Source organism: Uranotaenia lowii, chromosome 2, assembly GCF_029784155.1.
Source record: "Uranotaenia lowii strain MFRU-FL chromosome 2, ASM2978415v1, whole genome shotgun sequence".
Taxonomy (NCBI): domain Eukaryota; kingdom Metazoa; phylum Arthropoda; class Insecta; order Diptera; family Culicidae; genus Uranotaenia; species Uranotaenia lowii.
Genome location: NC_073692.1, coordinates 174,334,898 through 174,352,934, shown reverse-complemented (window position 1 = coordinate 174,352,934; position 18,037 = coordinate 174,334,898). Strand labels below are relative to the sequence as shown.

The 18,037-nt window shown below is 35.3% G+C and overlaps 1 protein-coding gene across 1 annotated transcript in view; it reads left to right on the top strand.

Annotated features, from left to right (window-relative positions):
- LOC129742100 (GATA zinc finger domain-containing protein 14-like) overlaps nucleotides 1-18,037 on the top strand; it is a 96,512-nt gene that overhangs the window by 68,449 nt on the left and 10,026 nt on the right. Inside the window, exon 3 of the mRNA XM_055733946.1 lies at nucleotides 11,854-12,132. Coding sequence (XP_055589921.1) covers nucleotides 11,854-12,132 — 279 coding nt within the window. The remainder of the gene's footprint in view (nucleotides 1-11,853; nucleotides 12,133-18,037) is intronic.

Here is an 18,037-nt window from a genome sequence, read left to right as displayed (position 1 = left end):
AACCTTCTCAGTTGGGTGCAGGAAGGTGTTTGTGATTGATTGAGGTTAAAAAATTTGATAGAATTTGCGAATCTGAAGAAATATCAGCAATTTTACAAAAACTACTTAAAAAAAAAATAAATTTGAATTTTGCATTTTTTCCGCCTACTTTGTTCGATATCTCACAAAAACAATGAAATACCGTAATAAAAAATACCATGGGCTAATTCCTTTTAATCTCAAGAACATTTTTTGTCCATACATCTTTAAAAAATTTCCGCGCGTTTCCGAGATATTTGGATTTAGATTAGTGTTGTTTTAAAACAACACTATGCATTAAAGGGTTAACGAACACTTTTGTGGACACTGTCAAAACCAATTTTCATAACCTAGTAATAAGTTTGAACCTTTCCCATGTCATTATTTGCAATACATTCTGAACTCTCTTGATAATATTTTTTTCATTTTTGACATTTTCCACTTCTACGACACCCCTTAGACTAAAAAAAAATGCCGTTCGCGAGCAAGGCACTAATCGCACACTTTTTCTAAAAGCCTCTTTTTAACTCCTCTAAATCCGTTTTCTTCGAGTGACTACTTTTCGGACACACCTCAAATGAACCACTTTCTTAGAGAACCCAAACTTTACCCAGCACTAAAAAACAAATTCATCACGTCGCTTAAGCAGCCACCCATTTTGCAATCTTTTTGATTAAATTAAACTTATTTCACGAGAAATCGCGGAACATCCCGTTAACACCTTAAAACTGTATGCCACCCATCACATTTGAACTCGTTTTGGTTGTTCCATATCTTTTTTGCCATGAAAAAAAATTAAATTTTATAAAATTTTCGCGGACGGACCAAAAAACGCGTGCGATTGACAAGCAGCATCGCCTACTCCATCCTTAAAATTCCCAAAAAAAAACAACTAAAACTCCAGTACTAAAAGTTGAAGTTCATGTATTTATATATAATTTAGGACGTTTCAGCTTCTCAGTCAGTTAAAATATTATTAAAAACAACACATTTATAAAATGTCCAACGTTTCGGCCGTGTTCTTAGTCATCATCAGGGAAAATCTATAATACAGTGAGCGAAATAAGAATAGCACCACTATGTGTTTTGCTTGTTCAAATAGGAATGATTGAAAATTACGGAAATTTTTTTCACCGTTTGTTCTGACTTGCTTAATGGATTAATCAAGCATAAGTTTATATTTTTTGGACGTAGCAATTGGCGTTGAAGACCAAAAATGTGAAAATGGGGTGCAAAATAAGAATAGCACCAATTGAGTTTTTCAACAAAAACAAGATTATTTTTAAAAATTTACGGTTTAAAAGTGAATAAGAATGCTTTTACGAATTATTTGAATAGTTTACTGCATTTTAGAAGTTTTCCAGAATTCCAAAGGTTTTCAAAGGTTTTAAAAGGGGGTTTTAAGAGATGCTCCTCTAGCGTTAAGGAATTTGATATTTGAGCTATAAAACTTTATCAAACTGCTTGATTTCTTCATTAACATTATAAGTATGATGCAAAATAATGAAACATAGTTTTGAGGCTGAGTTTGAATCCAAAAAGCAGGTTGAAATTCAAAAATACTAATGTTTGTTAGTAGTCAAACACTATTTCTCTAATTTTAAGTCATAGATGGCAGCACTATCTTGCCATTTAACCGAATTCATGCCCATTTTCGAATATCCGAGATTAATTAGGGAGTGCTGGATGATTTTGGTCAAGAAATAAATACATGTACCGTGTGAACGCATTGGAAATTCTAAGATCACTAAATCCAAAAAAAAAAATTTGAATTGCATCAAGGTCACTAAAAGTGAATTTTTTGGACCGATTACACTAGTTTATAGCATTTTTGAACTCAGTAAACTGATGTTCTTTTTAAATGTGAAATCGGGCGCTAAATCCGAAAATGAAATTCAAAAAAATCTCAGTAGAACCGTTTTTGAGTTATGCTACAAATATGAAATTTCGGAAAAATTAAAAATGTACTTGTACTTAGATTAAAATATCTCGGACGGCATAACAGTAATTTGAAACCCCTCTTTCGCATATTGAAGGTGAATAAATTTTCTATCGATCATCTGAACACTAATAATGCGTATGATCAACAGTATTGTTGATATAAGTGACTTTATGATAGAAAAATTTATAAAAAACTATTATATATTTATATATAGTATATATATATAAATTTATATACAGTATTAATACGCCACATGAGTCATTTAAATTCACTTTTGTTTTGTTTTGAAGCATATTCCACGAATTCTTCTGGAACAACATAGTAACCAAAATCATCTTAACACCAGAAAATTTCGACATAGTTTTGTTTGGCATTTGATCCTTGTAACTGCAATAATCTACCATTCCTGAAATCGAAAGAGAATGTTTTGGTTCCACTTTTTTTATTTCATTTATCCATCCTATCACTTTTAAATTCAACTATCTGAATGAGTTTTCACCGGGGGGGAACACAACGTTTACTGCGAAAGAGAAATTTTGGCTATATGCACAATAAATCTCGAGTCAGAGTAGGAAAACTTATGTCGCGAAAAAAAAATTAAAACAATCAATCTGCCATGTTTTACATTATTTTCATCGAAATTTTATATTAAGAAATGTTTTTGAGATCAGGGTGTGTAAATTTAAATCAAACAAAATTAATTCTATATCAACAACTCAAAAATAGATCAAAAAGAGTTTCGAATTACATCTTATTTGAATTACTCTGTTGAAAAAAATGATCACTCGTGTTTTAGATTGCGTATACTTTTAGATTTTTTTGCTGTGTTCATGAGTTTTCAAGTCAACAATGAAGGATTTACCAGGTCCTTTCTTATCGTAAATTTCTCAAAAATACGTTAATTTAGACATCTAAAAATAGGTAAGGTAGTCTTTTTCATTACCAACACAACGCTGCCAAAATTTAGCATATCCGAACTCTAGAGAAGTAGTTATCACCGAAATGAAGTGCCCGAACTCTAAATGATCATATTCTTTAGCAGAATTCAAAACTTCAAAGTGGCGATCCAGAACTGGAAATTAATTGAATTGAACAATTAGTTTCATCATTGGAATTCAAATTTTAATTCAGATTAAAAATTTAAAAAATTAAATAATGAATTCTGATTGAAACCCGAAACATCAAATATTAGATTGATGATTGAAGACTCTAAAACAAATTTCAGTTCTTGGCTCATATCGAAATATTGATCTGGAATCTAAATTCAGATGTCGTTTTTTTACATTTCAGATATCGTTTTGAAATTCGAAAAAAAATTAAATATAATAATAAGAAGTAGGGGAGAGTGGGGTATCATGAGCCATAGGGAAACGTGGGCCACTTTTAATATCTCAAATGTGTGTTGAGATAAAAATCTCAAACCAACTGTCATCGTCGACGCTTTGCGTGAGCATATATTTCTGTATGTTGTTGACTTAAAAACGCATCATATGTTTCTTTAATTTATCAAGCTAAAAAAAGTTAAATTTTTTTTTTACATAACACCCGCTAATTGCAGCGATGGAGCTAATTGCAGCGATGGAGAACCTAAAGTTCATAACAAAAATATGCTCATACGCTTATGATCTTAGTTTTGTCATGATCTTTCACGTGGAAAAGGAATTTTTGATGAAACATCAAAAAGTCACACAAACGCAACTAATTTGCAAATCATAGCTTGTGGGGAATCGTGGGCCACACATCTAGAACCACCTATATTTTTATGTTTTTATACACATTCAGAACTTAAAATACGTTTTTTCTATCTGTAAAGTTTTCTTATGCCAAATGAAGAGTTATGAAAAATATTTTGTCCATCCTATATAAGAAATTTTGCCAAAACGTTCGCGAGCCAGGTTTTTGAATCTATTCGATCATACACAGCTCTCGTTTTTATTTCACCATCTGAAATTGCTTTAAAATAACGAAATGAATTATGAAATCACAGTTTTGGGTCAACTCATTAACTTTGCATGTTATTTGATCAATTTAGATTTAGTGGCCCACGATTCCCCACCATTTCTCAAAATCCAAAAAATATTGCTTTTTTTAAAACAGTCAGAATTTGGAGAAAATAACTAATGAAAAAATTAAAAAATACTTTATGATACCTTGAAAATGTAGAAAATCATACCATTTTTTATTTTCATTTTATCATTTATAATAAAGAAGTTATGGAACAACGAAAAAAAGTGGCCCATGATTCCCCACTCTCCCATATAATAAGTATTTCAACTTATTTATGAGCTAAACCTGAATTTTGAATATTAATACTGTGTTTGAGTTTTGAACTTGAATCATATTCATGTTCAGAATTCAGAAACAGAATATACATTCAAAAATCAGATGAAGCTCATTTATGAGTTATAATTATCAAGGTTACTATTTAGTTGAGGAATTCTAATTGCAAGGGATCACAGACTTATAGTTCCGATTGTTTTTTTAAATTCAAAATTTCAAATTCGATACCAAAGTCAGGCGGTTTTTTATTTTAGAAAAAACCATCCACAGGAATTTATTAATGAAATTCATTTTTACGAAAAGTATTTTCAGATAAACGTGTAGTATCCCGTAAAAATTGCAGGTTTATTAAGAGTCATATTTTTGAAAAAAAAAAAACCTGAAATTTGGATAGAGATTGCAAGTATCAGGTTCGAACTACAAAACTTCAACCGGTTAAACTTACTTTTGAATATTTAGTTTATTTTCATTAATGACAAATATTTTTGAATTTGTTCGAGAGTTTGGTAGATTGAGCTTATTTTATTTGAGCAAAGGAATTAGTTTTTTTTTATCAAATCGAGGGCTTTCTTATTAAAACTAATGGTTCTTTCGAATCAAATAAGCGAAATTGACCAGAGAGCAAATTCAAAGTGAAATGTCAGTAAGTTCTGTAATTTGTTACATAAGGATTCCTTATACAAATCTAGTTAACCATTTTACAGATTTTCGGATGTATTTTCAAAATTATCTTTTATTGTAAAAGAAGTTAGAAATGGTTAAGTAAAAAATAATAAGAAGCAGCAGTTTGAGCAATTATATCCTAGAAAAAAAAAAACAGGGAAACACCAAAATTCGGTATCTTTATCTTCATCTCAGAAATCACTTAGTATTGATGAGTTGTGCAGGTATTTAGGTGTTTAATTTTTTAGATAAAAGTTTCATTACTAAATTAAAAAACGAGAAATCTCGCATTTGGTCCACAATATGTTAAAAAAATTTTACCACCAACTCAGTATTGAACTCTGTCTGGAATTGCAAATACTAATGAACTCTTATTAATATAAAAGATGTATTGTATGAAGTAAAATTCCTAAATACCAAAATTTTTATTGCTTCTATTTTTATTTTATTTGTAACCTTTTCTTAAATCGTATCTTAGACCCGAACTTCAGCACATCGTGCCGAATCAAAAATACTTCAAACACTTGTCCCCACACTCGGGAACTTATCTTGCGGTATACTTTATCGATTTGACCTGTTGTTTGTTTGTTTTCTTTTTCGGTGCCTCCACTTCGTCATTCACTGACTGTAACCAACGCCAACTTTCCTGAAGGTCGTGAGAATATTTGATGGTTATTCGGTGAGAGATTTCTTGCTTGACCATCTTCATCCTGGCTTTTGCCGGTGTTTGCCCTTTCATTGCACAGACCAAGGTGGAGATGAAATGATGGGACTCAGAGGAATTTTTGACTGAAGCTGGAATCTTCCGTTTGATTTACGACATTTGGAGCGCTCTGATGTTGATGAGTGGTTTATGGGTTCGGACCATTGAACAACAATTTTCTGGATTAAACCGTGGTTTTCTCAACAAATGATCGCTTTCAAAACAAATACAGTGAGCGAAATAAGAATAGCACCACTATGTGTTTTGTTTGTTCAAATATGAATGATTGAAAATAACGAAAATTTTCTTCCACAGATTGTTCTGAATTGCTTAACGGATAAATCATGCATAAGTTTACTTTTTTTGGACGTAGCAATTGGCGTTGAGGACCAAAAATGTGAAAAAGGGGTGCGAAATAAGAATAGAACCACTTGAGTTTTTCTAACAAAAATAAGATTTTTTTCAAAAATTTACTCTGTAAAAGTGAATAATATTGCTTCTGCGAGTTATTTGAATAGATAACTGCATTTTAGGAGTTTTCCAGAATTCCAAAGGATTTCAAATGTTTTAAAATGGGGGTTTTAAGAGATGCTCCTCTAGCGTTAAGGAATTCAATATTTGAGCTGTAATTCTTTATCAAATTACTAACCTTCTTCATTAACATGACGTGAAATGATGAAACAAACATTGGGGATTAATTTTTAATCAGAAAAAATAGGTGGGAAATCAAAAACTTTGATTTTGTTCAGTAAACCACACTTTTTTCCAGTTTCAAGTCGTAGATGGCAGCACTATCTTGCAGTAAGCACCAAATTTTGTCTCAATATTGATTTTCCAGATTTATTTAGGCAAATATTCATCATTTTGAGGTATTTTCCTTTTACAGTTTTGTGGATGTTCACGCTGCAGAAAGCTTTTCCGGATTTACAAAAGAATCACCAGCAAAAAATATACAACCGCCAAAATTCCTGCTCATCTCAACTTCCGATTCAATTGAAAATCATACCAATAATACTGCTAGCCGTCTGGTCAATCAAGCTGCATCCCGAAGTATAACTTTATTCTGATAATCGGTCCAAAAAATTCACATTTAGTGACCTTGATGCAATTCTATTTTTTTGGATTTAGTGATCTTAGAATTTCCAAAGCGTTCACACGGTACATGTATTTATTTCTTGAGCAAAATCGTCCAGCACTCCCTAATTAATCCCAGATATTCGAAAATGGGCATGAATTTGGTTTAATAGCAATATAGTGCTGCCATCTATGACTTAAAACTAGAGAGATAGTGTTTGATTATTAAAAAACATTAGTATTTTTTAATTCCAACCTGCTTTTTGGATTCAAACTAAGCCTCAAATCTATGTTTCATCATTTTGCATCATACTTATGAATTCCTATGAAGAAATCAAGCAGTTTGATAAAGTTTTATAGCTCAAATATCTAATTCCTTAACGCTAGAGGAGCATCTCTTAAAACCCCCATTTTGAAACCTTTGAAAATCTTTGGAAGTCTGGAAAACTCCTAAAATGCAGTTATCTATTCAAATAACTCGTAGAAGCATTATTATTCACTTTTACACAGTAAATTTTTAAAACTAATCTAGCTTTTGTTGGAAAAACTCAAGTGGTTCTATTCTTATTTCGCACCCCTTTTCCACATTTTTGGTCCTCAACGCCCATTGCTACGCCCAAAAAAAGTAAACTTATGCTTGATTTATCCGTTAAGCTATTCAGAACAATCTGTGGAAGAAAATTTTCGTAATTTTCAATCATTCATATTTTAACAAGCAAACACATAGTGGTGCTATTCTTATTTCGCTCACTGTACAATGATTCGTTTGATGTATGGTCTGATCAGTTTTCTAATCTTTGGTATTCACTTTCAATTGCGAAATACGTTACATCTATTGTTTACAGATTTAGTTACACATATTTACTTAAAACCAAACGAACACACTCCACACTCGATTTTCAAATCGAGTAAATCACTCTCATCCATTTGTCGTTCCAAGAAAAGTGGCGCTGCAGCCATGCATTCCATTTCACTGGCAACTCTTACTCTAATTCACTTAAGCCGAGTGTCAAAGCTGATTACAGTCAGTAAATAAATTTAAATCTACACAAAACAAGCCAAAAGCAGCACCGAAATAAAAAAAAACGACGCCGTTAATGGGCAAATATTACAAAACAAGTATAACACTTGAGTCAGTGTCGCGAGTTGAATCGGATCGAGTCAAGAGAGATTTACTTAAGAAGAGCAGTGAAGATAAAAACCGACCGAAAATTCATTGGGAAGATGTCACTTTGTGGCGGGGAAAGGAAAATGCGCGGAGTTACTCATTCAGCAATTGTTGTTTATCTAATTTAAAGGGTCTGCGTTGAATGCAAATTAGCCCTTCGTTCGGTCCGGGAGAAGACGCAAATGGGACGTGAAAATGCGTTCAAGTGGAACTGTTGTAGATTGCATTGGGAAAGTGCATTTGAAGGCGTGGTGAGAGGCTCTGTTAATTTACGATTAATATACTTTGGGAATAGTGGAAATCGCGTGGCTTGCGTTAATTGAGTTTGAATCATAACTTTTTTGAGAGTATTTTTAACACTTAAATATGTGCTTGAAAGTTAAACTTAAATATTACTTTTTGTAAGGCCAAAGGTCTATTGATTTACAAATCATGATAGAAATTTCTTAAAATTTAATAAAATTACATAATACCGATTATATACAGTGAGCGGAATAAGAATAGTATCACAATGTGTTTTGCTTGTTAAAATATGAATGATTGAAAATCACCAAAATTTTCTTCTTCAATTTGTTGAGAATTGTTTACTTTTTTTTGGTCGTTGCAATTGGCGTTGAGGACCACTTGTGTTTTTCAACAAAAACTAGATTATTTCTAGAAATTTACTGAGTAAAAGTGCATAGTAATGCTTCAACGAATTATTTAAATAGATAACTGCATTTTAAGTAGTTTTCTAGAATTCCAAAGGATTTCAAAGGTTTTAAAAAGGGGTTTTAAGATATGCTCTTGTAGAACTAAGGAATTTGATATTCGAGCTGTAATACTTTACCAAACTATTCAGAAAATCAGAAATTATTTAGACCCATATTCATCATTTCGAGGTAGATTTCCAACACAGTTTTGTTGGAGTACACGCTGCAGCAAGGTTTTCCGGATTTGCAAAAAAATCACCAGCACAAGTATATTCCACCGCCAAAATTCCTGCTCATCTCAACTTCTGATTCAATTTCGAATAATACTGCCAGTCGTCTTTTCCATCAAGCTCCATCGAAAAAAAAAAAACAAAATTATTCTGATAATCGGTCCAAGAAATTCACTTTTAGTGACCGTGATAAATTTTTTTTTTTTTTTATTTTGTGATCTTAGAATTTCCAAGGCGGTCACACAGTACCAAGTTCTTATATCTTGACCAATATCATCAAGCACACCTGAATTAATTCCAGATATTTGCAAATGAGCATCAATTCGGTTTAATTGCAAGATAGTGCTGCCACATATGACTTGAAACTAGAGAAATAGTGTTTGACTATTTAAAAACATTAGTATTTTTGAATGTGAAACCTATTTTTTTTTATCAAATTCAGCCTCGAATCTATGTTTCGTCATTTTGTGTCATACTTAAGAATATTAATGAAGAAATCAAGCAGTTTGATGAAGTATTATAGCTCAAATATCAAATTCCTTAGTTCTACAAGAGCATCTCTTAAAACCCCTTTTTAAAACCTTTGAACATATTTGAGTTTCTAGAAAATTCCTTAAAATGCAGTTATCTATTCAAATAATTCGTAGATGCATTATTATTCACTTTTACACAGTAAATTTTTAGAAAAAATCTTGTTTTTGTTGAAAAACACAACACGGAGAAAAAAGACGACAATTGTTCCAATAATTTCAGCTTGTTATACAAAAAATCGAAATGCAGTTGATTTTTTCGCATTCAACTACTTATATAATAGATTCAACTACAAACTTCTAATTGTCCTTACGTAATCAACTATCAATATAATGCATTCAACTGTATGATTTATTTTATGCATTCAACTATAAATACAATAGATTCAACTACAAACTGCTGGTTTACCTAATGCTATCAACTATGAATATAATAGATTCAATTGTAATGGTATAATTGATTCAACTGTAGACAGGATAGATTCAACTACAATTGTATCATTGATTTTAGGCATTCAACTGTAAATATGGTAGATTCAACTGTAGTGGTATAATTAATTCAATTGAATCAAAGCAACCGAAAGATTCCTTTTAATTCAACCACGGTACACTTCTTCAATTTTAAAAACACGTTTGGCTCGAACGGCTTGGATGCCATATTCACTCTGTTGTGGTATGAGCCTACTAGGTTGAATGATTCAACTGAATCAAAGCAATCGAAAGATTCCTTTTAATTCAACCACGGTACTGTGGTTGAATTAAGAGGAATCTTTCGATTGCTTTGATTCAGTTGAATCATTCAACCAAGTAGGCTCATACCACAACAGAGTAATTCAATTGTAAATATGATAGATTCAACTACAAATGTATGATTGATTCTAGGTATTGAATAATAAATATAGTAAATAAAACTATATTTTTATGATAGATTGTGTGTTACTTGAATACTATAGTGTTTATCAAAAAAAAAAACAAAAAAAAATAGTAAGTGTGGGACCCAATACGTGTTCCCTGTAGCGATCGTATTGGTGTTTTAGGGCTCAGCCGATAGTTCCTGACATCGGTGGCAAATCGAAAGCACTCTCCGATGATGGGGAAACATTGTCCTCTACCAGTTGTTGGCCGACAGTTCCTGGAATTGGGAAAAATACACCTACTATGGCTGCCCGGGAAATCGACGTGGGTCTCGACGTTCTTTTACATGATCCTGGCAGGATCCCACAGGAAACCAGCATTATGGTAAGTCAGCGTATGATAGATTTATGTCATGATAAATTTCCCCCCCCACAAGATCAATCTTCGACGGGTGCAGAAGCACGGACGTCTTCCGGCACCGATTAGTTAAGACGCACAATTTCCTGGGCAACCATACATAGATGCCCAAAAGAACAACAGCGGAGGAACCGGACGTGGATATTGGGATTTCCGGTCTGGTTTTCCAGCATCATGGCGACAAAAACGAACTAGATGCAAAATGCTGAAATAATAAATTAATAGAAAAATAAAACGTAGCCATAAAATTACTCCGAAAAAGTGCTTCAGATATGATAACTTCCAATATTAACAGAAATTAAATGTACAATATTAATAGTTGACCTCAGCGAATAAATCATAGAAATAAAATTGAATCTATCATATTTATAATTAAATCAATCATCTTATTATAATTGAATCTATTATATTTATAATTAAATCTATCATATAATTATAGTTGATTCTATTATAATTATTGTTGAATGTATATCATCAATCGTGCATTATAGTTGAATCCATTATATTTATAGTTGAATGCATAAAATTAATCATACAACTATAGTAGAAAGTATTTTATACATTGTTGAATGTACGAAATCAATCAGATTGTCTATTATATGTATTGTTGAAATTTTAATTAGCTGAGAAGCAATCAGATATATGATTGAATATAAGTGGATTATTGTTGGAAATACTATTCTTTTTTCTCCGTGAAGTGGTACTTTTCTTATTTTGCACCTTTTTTTTCCATATTTTTTATCCTCAACGCCAATTGCAACGTAAAAAAAATTCAAAACAAAGTGTAGAAGGAAATTCTGATGATTTTCAATTATTAATGTTTTAACAAGCAAAACACATAGTGGTACTATTCTTATTTCGCTCAATGTATTTGAGTTAGTCTTATTTGTAGTTCCGTCACTGACTATTTATTAAAAAAAATATTTTTATCATTCAAAGATAAGATTCTCCACCTTGGGATTGCACTGATGTAAATTTAAATTCTTTTATATCAACAGCATTCATTCACTGAACGCTCCCTTTAAGGGTACAAAAACAATCAACGCCTTGTAGTGAAACGCGCCATTTCACTGTTTTGACAGAACGGGTTCATATAATGTTTGCTTAAATCGGAACATTCGCTAATCCTAGTTGATTGAGCTCCCTTTTGACAGATAAAGCTGCATCAATCAGAACCACCAACTGTTCATCAACAATGATCATCAATGCATTGTTGGCACCGATAACAGGCTTCCTATTTCACCAACACTTTCTCTGTTTGATTTTCTCTTCCACCAACAGATCCACAAAGAATGGCTCGAAAGGCGAGCCGCCATCCGGCAGAACGTCAGCACTGATTCTAGTAGTTCCACCCCGAAAACGACCTACCTGCGGAAGTTGATCAAATTCAAGAACGCTCACGAGCCGCTTTCCGAGAATGACATTTCCTTTGTGCCACATTTCGACAGCGACAATAACAGCGATGTCAACAACAATAGGAACAAAAGTGACGAACACAATGGTGGACTCGTTCCTGTCAATCCCAATCAGCAGCCGGCTGGAGAGGGCAATAATAATATGGTAGGTATTGTTACGATCTGGATATATCGGTGGCTTGGGTTTGAACATTTTCGGTATCGATTGTGTGTGATATTACAGGAGAAAAATTGAGAAAAAAAGAGGTGAAGATTTGAAAAATGACAAAATTTTTCAAGAAAAATCGGAACTTGAAATTTATATTTAAAACAACAGCTTTTATTGAATATGAAAAAGTAAAAAAAAGTGGTTATTCAACGAAAATAAAGAAATAATCGAATCAAAAATTCTATGCTCCTATTTAAAAATTTTACAATTCTTTGTTTCTCGTTAATTAAATATTATTGAAATTTGAAATTTAAGATATTTTCCAGATAACATAAAAATACGTAGAATGGTTGATTCAAAGTCGTCAAAAATGTCTTCTACAATTTTTTTAATTGTTCAATGGATTAGTCAAGCATTTGTTTACTTTATTTGGATGAAGAGATCGACGTTGAGGAAAAAAACGTGAATAAAAGTGAAATAAGAATAGCACTACTTCTTATGTGTATAATTGTCGGAAAAGCAGTTCAAATTTCACTAAACATCTACAAGATCCCATGTGAAGAACCCTACCCCAATGTGTACATCGGGGTAACGAGAAACACATTAGATCAACGAATCTCGGGATATCGAAGCAACATCAAGATACTTCATCAAAAATTCTTATTATAGATTCCAGTTACAACAAACACACTCTCAACTTTTTAGAGATGTGCCATATCTTTAACACACCCCACACTGTTAACTATAAGAAAACTACCCAAAAAACCAAGAACAGTCGTAGTACCGTCAAAATGTTGTTGTTCTTATACAAAACTGTACCACATAAATCTACCCCTAGCTGAATTGGATGATCGGGGTCTATAAAAATTAATTTACCCCTACAAAATTATTTTCTTGGTGAGAATTCAAATTTAAATTCAAATCTCATGATACCTTTTCTCAGTTTAAGTAACATTACTAACAGAGAAACTATAGTGACAAAAAAATCCAAAAGTACGCTTTTACAAAAGCAATACTTTATAATTTAAAACACATTGAGAATCCCTGAAGATGATATCATAAGACATCGAAACGTAGGTTTTTAAACCAAGTTATCTTTTCAAATAATTCGTAGGAGCATAATTATAACCTGTTGATTTGAAGATGTCGACTGGATTATTTTAATGTGCATAATTTTTGGCAAAGCAAAGTCCAAATTTTACTTAGCAAAAGAAGTTTATTTTTAAATAAACAATCAACATTTCTCCGTCATGCGACTGGCGAAGCTCCTACACATGGTCAAATTTCTCCTGAGAGTGACTGGCAAAGCTCCGTCTTGCGAGTAGTGAGGCTCCGTCAATTGAGTACGGTGCCGGTCGTTTGATGAAACAAAACTAGTCGGGTCAAGCGCGACGGGCGTGTTTTACCTACCCTGAAGGGAAATTTCGCTCAAAGTGATGACCAGTTTTGGTCATTGCTTCACCATTTTCCCTCTAATATGTGTTGTGAGCCTACTTGGATGAATAATTCTACTGAGTCCCAGCAATCGAAAGATTCCTTTTTTTAAGTTAGAATTAAAGGGAATCTATCTTTCGATTGCTTTGATTCATAACTTCAGCAATGGTACTCAATCCAGTTCCTTACAACCTATTTTTCATCACATTGGTAAAAATCTGGCGAAATCAGGCATATTTTCAAAAATCAGGCAAAATCAATGGTATATCAGATTTCCAGGCTGAGCCTTGAAAAATCAGGCAAATCCTTAAAAATCACGCACATTGGCATCTCTGCTCACAAGAAATAGACACATACATATAAGATAAAAATTATAAAATATCACATATAGATGTTATATGGTAAATACTAGTGAACCTACATGTAAGAAAAGCGAAGACGTCTGAAACACAAAATTGCAATCGATACAAAAGAACTGTCAAAATCGATTCCAATCGGTTCGAGCTTTTGTCCTGGAGCTTTTAGCTTTCTAATTAAAAACTCAACGAAGGTGAGTATTGTGATTTCTGTTGTGGTTCAAGCAAATAATTTTAAAGCTCGTCATATGACTTTATGATAAGATGCAATTTTAATCACTGCTCCGATGGTTTGTGCTCGTAATTAGAAAACTATTTATTTGTTAACAAAATTCAAGTCATTCGTACCGTTTATCGCGATCCACCGGACATAAAATTCAAAATTGTTTTGTTGGATTTACTGAGCGTTCACTTTAGGGCTTGAACATTGTGCCACAAAACAGTGCTGAAGATTTTTTTTTGTCCAAGCTCTCGGCGATGTGGCCAGATATTTTATTTTAAGAGGGATCAGATGTCGCTTTTCTTATATGCAGGTTCACTAGTAAATACATTCGTTTTTAAAAACGCCAAAAAATAGGCTACAATTTGGGCGCTTGAGAATGAGGTGGACAATTATGATTTTTTTTATTATCAGTGATTACAATTTAGGATTGATTAGAAATTTTAGCACACATTATCATATATTTAAAACTAATTTTTACGCCTAATTGCTGTACCCTTCCGGTGGCTCACGATCCAAGTTTTGTTGTCTGAATCCGTATCCCACGTTCCATTTCGGTTGGGCTACCCACGATCTGCATCAGCCGCCAACACTCGCTGTGGGAGAGAAATAGAATAATAGGGGAACATGCCCTATTATGCGCCACCTAAGCGAATCGCTGATTTTCTAAGTATTCCACCTACAAATTGTGTTAAAAATGGGTGTAATCGTTGAAGAAAAGTGTTTTCTACAAATTCCTATGATTTTTCATTACTCAAATTGCAATAATTTCTTCAAAAACATGATTTTTAAAAACCATATTCAAAGCCACAGAACAAAACTGTGTTGCGAATACGCGCCGCTGTGTATTCAATACGCGCCTAGCAGCCGAACACACCCGAGAGCAGCCGAAGACCGAAAACACACCAATACTTACAGACACTTTGACTGAAAAGAAAATCAAAATGGACTAATAGAAATTTAACAAAAAATGAAAAATAGATTTTTTGGGCTGAATTAACGCTCAAAATATGGTTTTAGACTTTTTGTTAATTTTCAATGAAAATTGGCCTTTTTGAAAAATTAATGCTATTTTCAGCCTACTACGATTGGCGCGTTATAAAGAGCGCATGGGCTGTAATAGAACATACTCATAAAAAGCATACCTTAGCGAGTTCAGTATGATTTTTTAGCATAAAATCATAGTTAAGATTCTCCTCTATCGATCTGTCAGAAAATATTGTCTTATTTGTTTTTCTCTACTTGATGACACCTTATTGAAAGTGTTTTAAAATTTAGATCGAAATGAAGAAAAACCTAAATTGTGAAATTATCACGACACAGGGGCATTTTAAGGAAAAATTCATACTTGCCATGACCAATCACAGCATTTAAAACAAATTGGTAATATTTTGCAGACTTAAAATGTTTCAGATTCTTCAAAACAAGAGTGGCGCGTATTAGCCACATGGGGCGTTATATGAACTTTTCCCCTACATTCATACACTTTGTAGTATTCCATGATAAACAATCTTTTCGGAGTTTTTTGAATAAATATAACTTACCTTATGTGTCAACTAATGAACATCATATTTCGATTTAATATGTGATATAACTTCAAACATAAAACTTATTTGAATCATATAAGAGAAGATGTGTCACTAGATGGGCTAGTGAAGTAGACAATGTGCAACTCGAGACCCCATACACCCAACCCTCGGGTAGTGGTCATATCACCTCTTGTCTGCAACTCCGATTCTCTACCTCCCCGTGGTACTAGCTGGGGTGCGAGCAACCTTAGCGGAGATCGGGTACCCAACCCCGGTGGATGCTTTGGTCGCATGCAGAATGAGTTAGGGGGCTTCGTACGCGTCTGTTCTCCATGTTAGGGGCGGCGTGCGGAGTGCAACAACGTCCTGGTGGTGTTCGGGACCCAAAACAGCAACATCACGACGGTCCTCCTGCGAGATAGTGGGGTTAGCTGCGGGCCTTGCGAGCCTGTGACTACTAAAAAAAAACATAAGCAACGAATAACGAACAACAAATTTCGGATGGAAATCGGCAAAGACCCACGCGACGAAAAGGGACTAGCGATTGGAAACTTGGAACATGGAACTGCCGATCTCTAAATTTTGTGGGCAGTACCCACGTGCTCTCCAACGAATTGAAGAGCCGCAAATTCGACATCGTAGCGCTGCAGGAGGTATGCTGGAAGGGCTCCACGGTACGAACGTATCCAGATGGTCGTGCCATCTACCAGAGCTGCGGCAACACACACGAGCTTGGAACAGCTTTTATAGTGATGGGAAAGATGCAAAAGCGCGTGATCGGGTGGTGGCCGATCAACTCACGAATGTGCCGGTTGAGAATCAAGGGCCGGTTCTTCAACATCAGCATCATCAACGTGCACAGCCCTCACCTCGGAAGTACCGGTGACGACAAAGACGAATTCTACGCGCAGCTGGAGCGTGAATACGACCGTTGCCCAAAACATGATATCAAGATCGTCATCGGGGATTTCAATGCTCAGGTCGGCCAGGAGGAGGAATTTAAACCGACAATTGGAAGGTTCAGCGCGCACCAGCTGACCAACGAAAACGGCCTCAGACTTATTGATTTCGCCGCCTCCAAACGAATGGCCGTACGTAGTACCTTTTTTCAGCACCGCCTCCCACACAAGTACACCTGGAGATCAGCGTACCAAACGCAATCACAGATCGACCACGTTTTGATCGACAGCCGGCACTTTTCGGACATCATCGACGTCAGATCCTGTCGGGGCGCCAACATCGAGTCGGACCATTATCTGGCGATGGTGAAGATGCGCCCAAAACTCTCCGTAGTGAACAACAAGCGAAACCGGCGCCCGCCTCGGTTAAACATCGCGCGACTGAAGCAACCTGAGGTCGCGGCAGACTACGCGCAATCGGTCGAAGCAGCGCTGCCGGCAGAGGGCGAGCTTGACGAAGCCCCTCTCGAGGACTGTTGGGATACCATCAAAACAGCCATCAACAGTGCGGCGGAGAACGTCATCGGTTATGTGGAGCGATCTCGACGGAACGACTGGTTCGACGAGGAGTGTAGGAGGGTGATGGACGAAGAAAATGCCGCGCGGGCGGCAGTAGTGCAAAGAGGCACCCGTCGAAATGTGGAAAATCACCGACAGCGGAAGAGGCAGCGAGTCCGACTTTTCCAGGAGAAAAAGCGCCGCCTGGAGGAGGAGGAGCTCCAGGAGCTGGAGCAGCTGCATCGTTCCCAAGAAACACGAAAGTTCTATCAGAAACTCAACGCATCCCGCAAAGGCTTCGTGCCGCAAGCCGAAATGTGCCGAGATAAGGACGGGGGTATCCTGACGGACAATCGTGAGGTGATCAAAAGGTGGAAGCAGCACTTCGATGAAGACCTGAACGGCGCACATGCAGGAGATCAAGACGGTGGGGGAAGGTACATCGCCGGCGTAGCCAACGACGAAGAGGAGCCACTCCCAACGATGAGTGAAGTTAAGGAAGCCATTCGCCAGCTGAATAGAAACAAGTCGGCTGGGAAGGATGGCATCGCAGCTGAACTCATCAAAATGGGCCCGGACAGGTTGGCCGATTGCCTACATCGGTTGATAATCCGGATCTGGGACATAGAACAGCTACCGGAGGAGTGGAAGGAGGGAGTAATATGCCCCATCTACAAGAAGGGCGACAAATTGGACTGTGAGAACTACCGAGCGATCACTGTCCTCAACGCCGCCTACAAAGTGTTGTCCCGAATCCTACTCCGCCGCCTAACGCCACAAGCAAACAGATTCGTGGGAAGTCATCAGGCCGGCTTCATGGAGGGACGGTCTACGACGGACCAGATATTCACATTGCGGCAAATCCTCCAAAAATGCCGTGAACACCAAGTCCCTATGCATCATCTA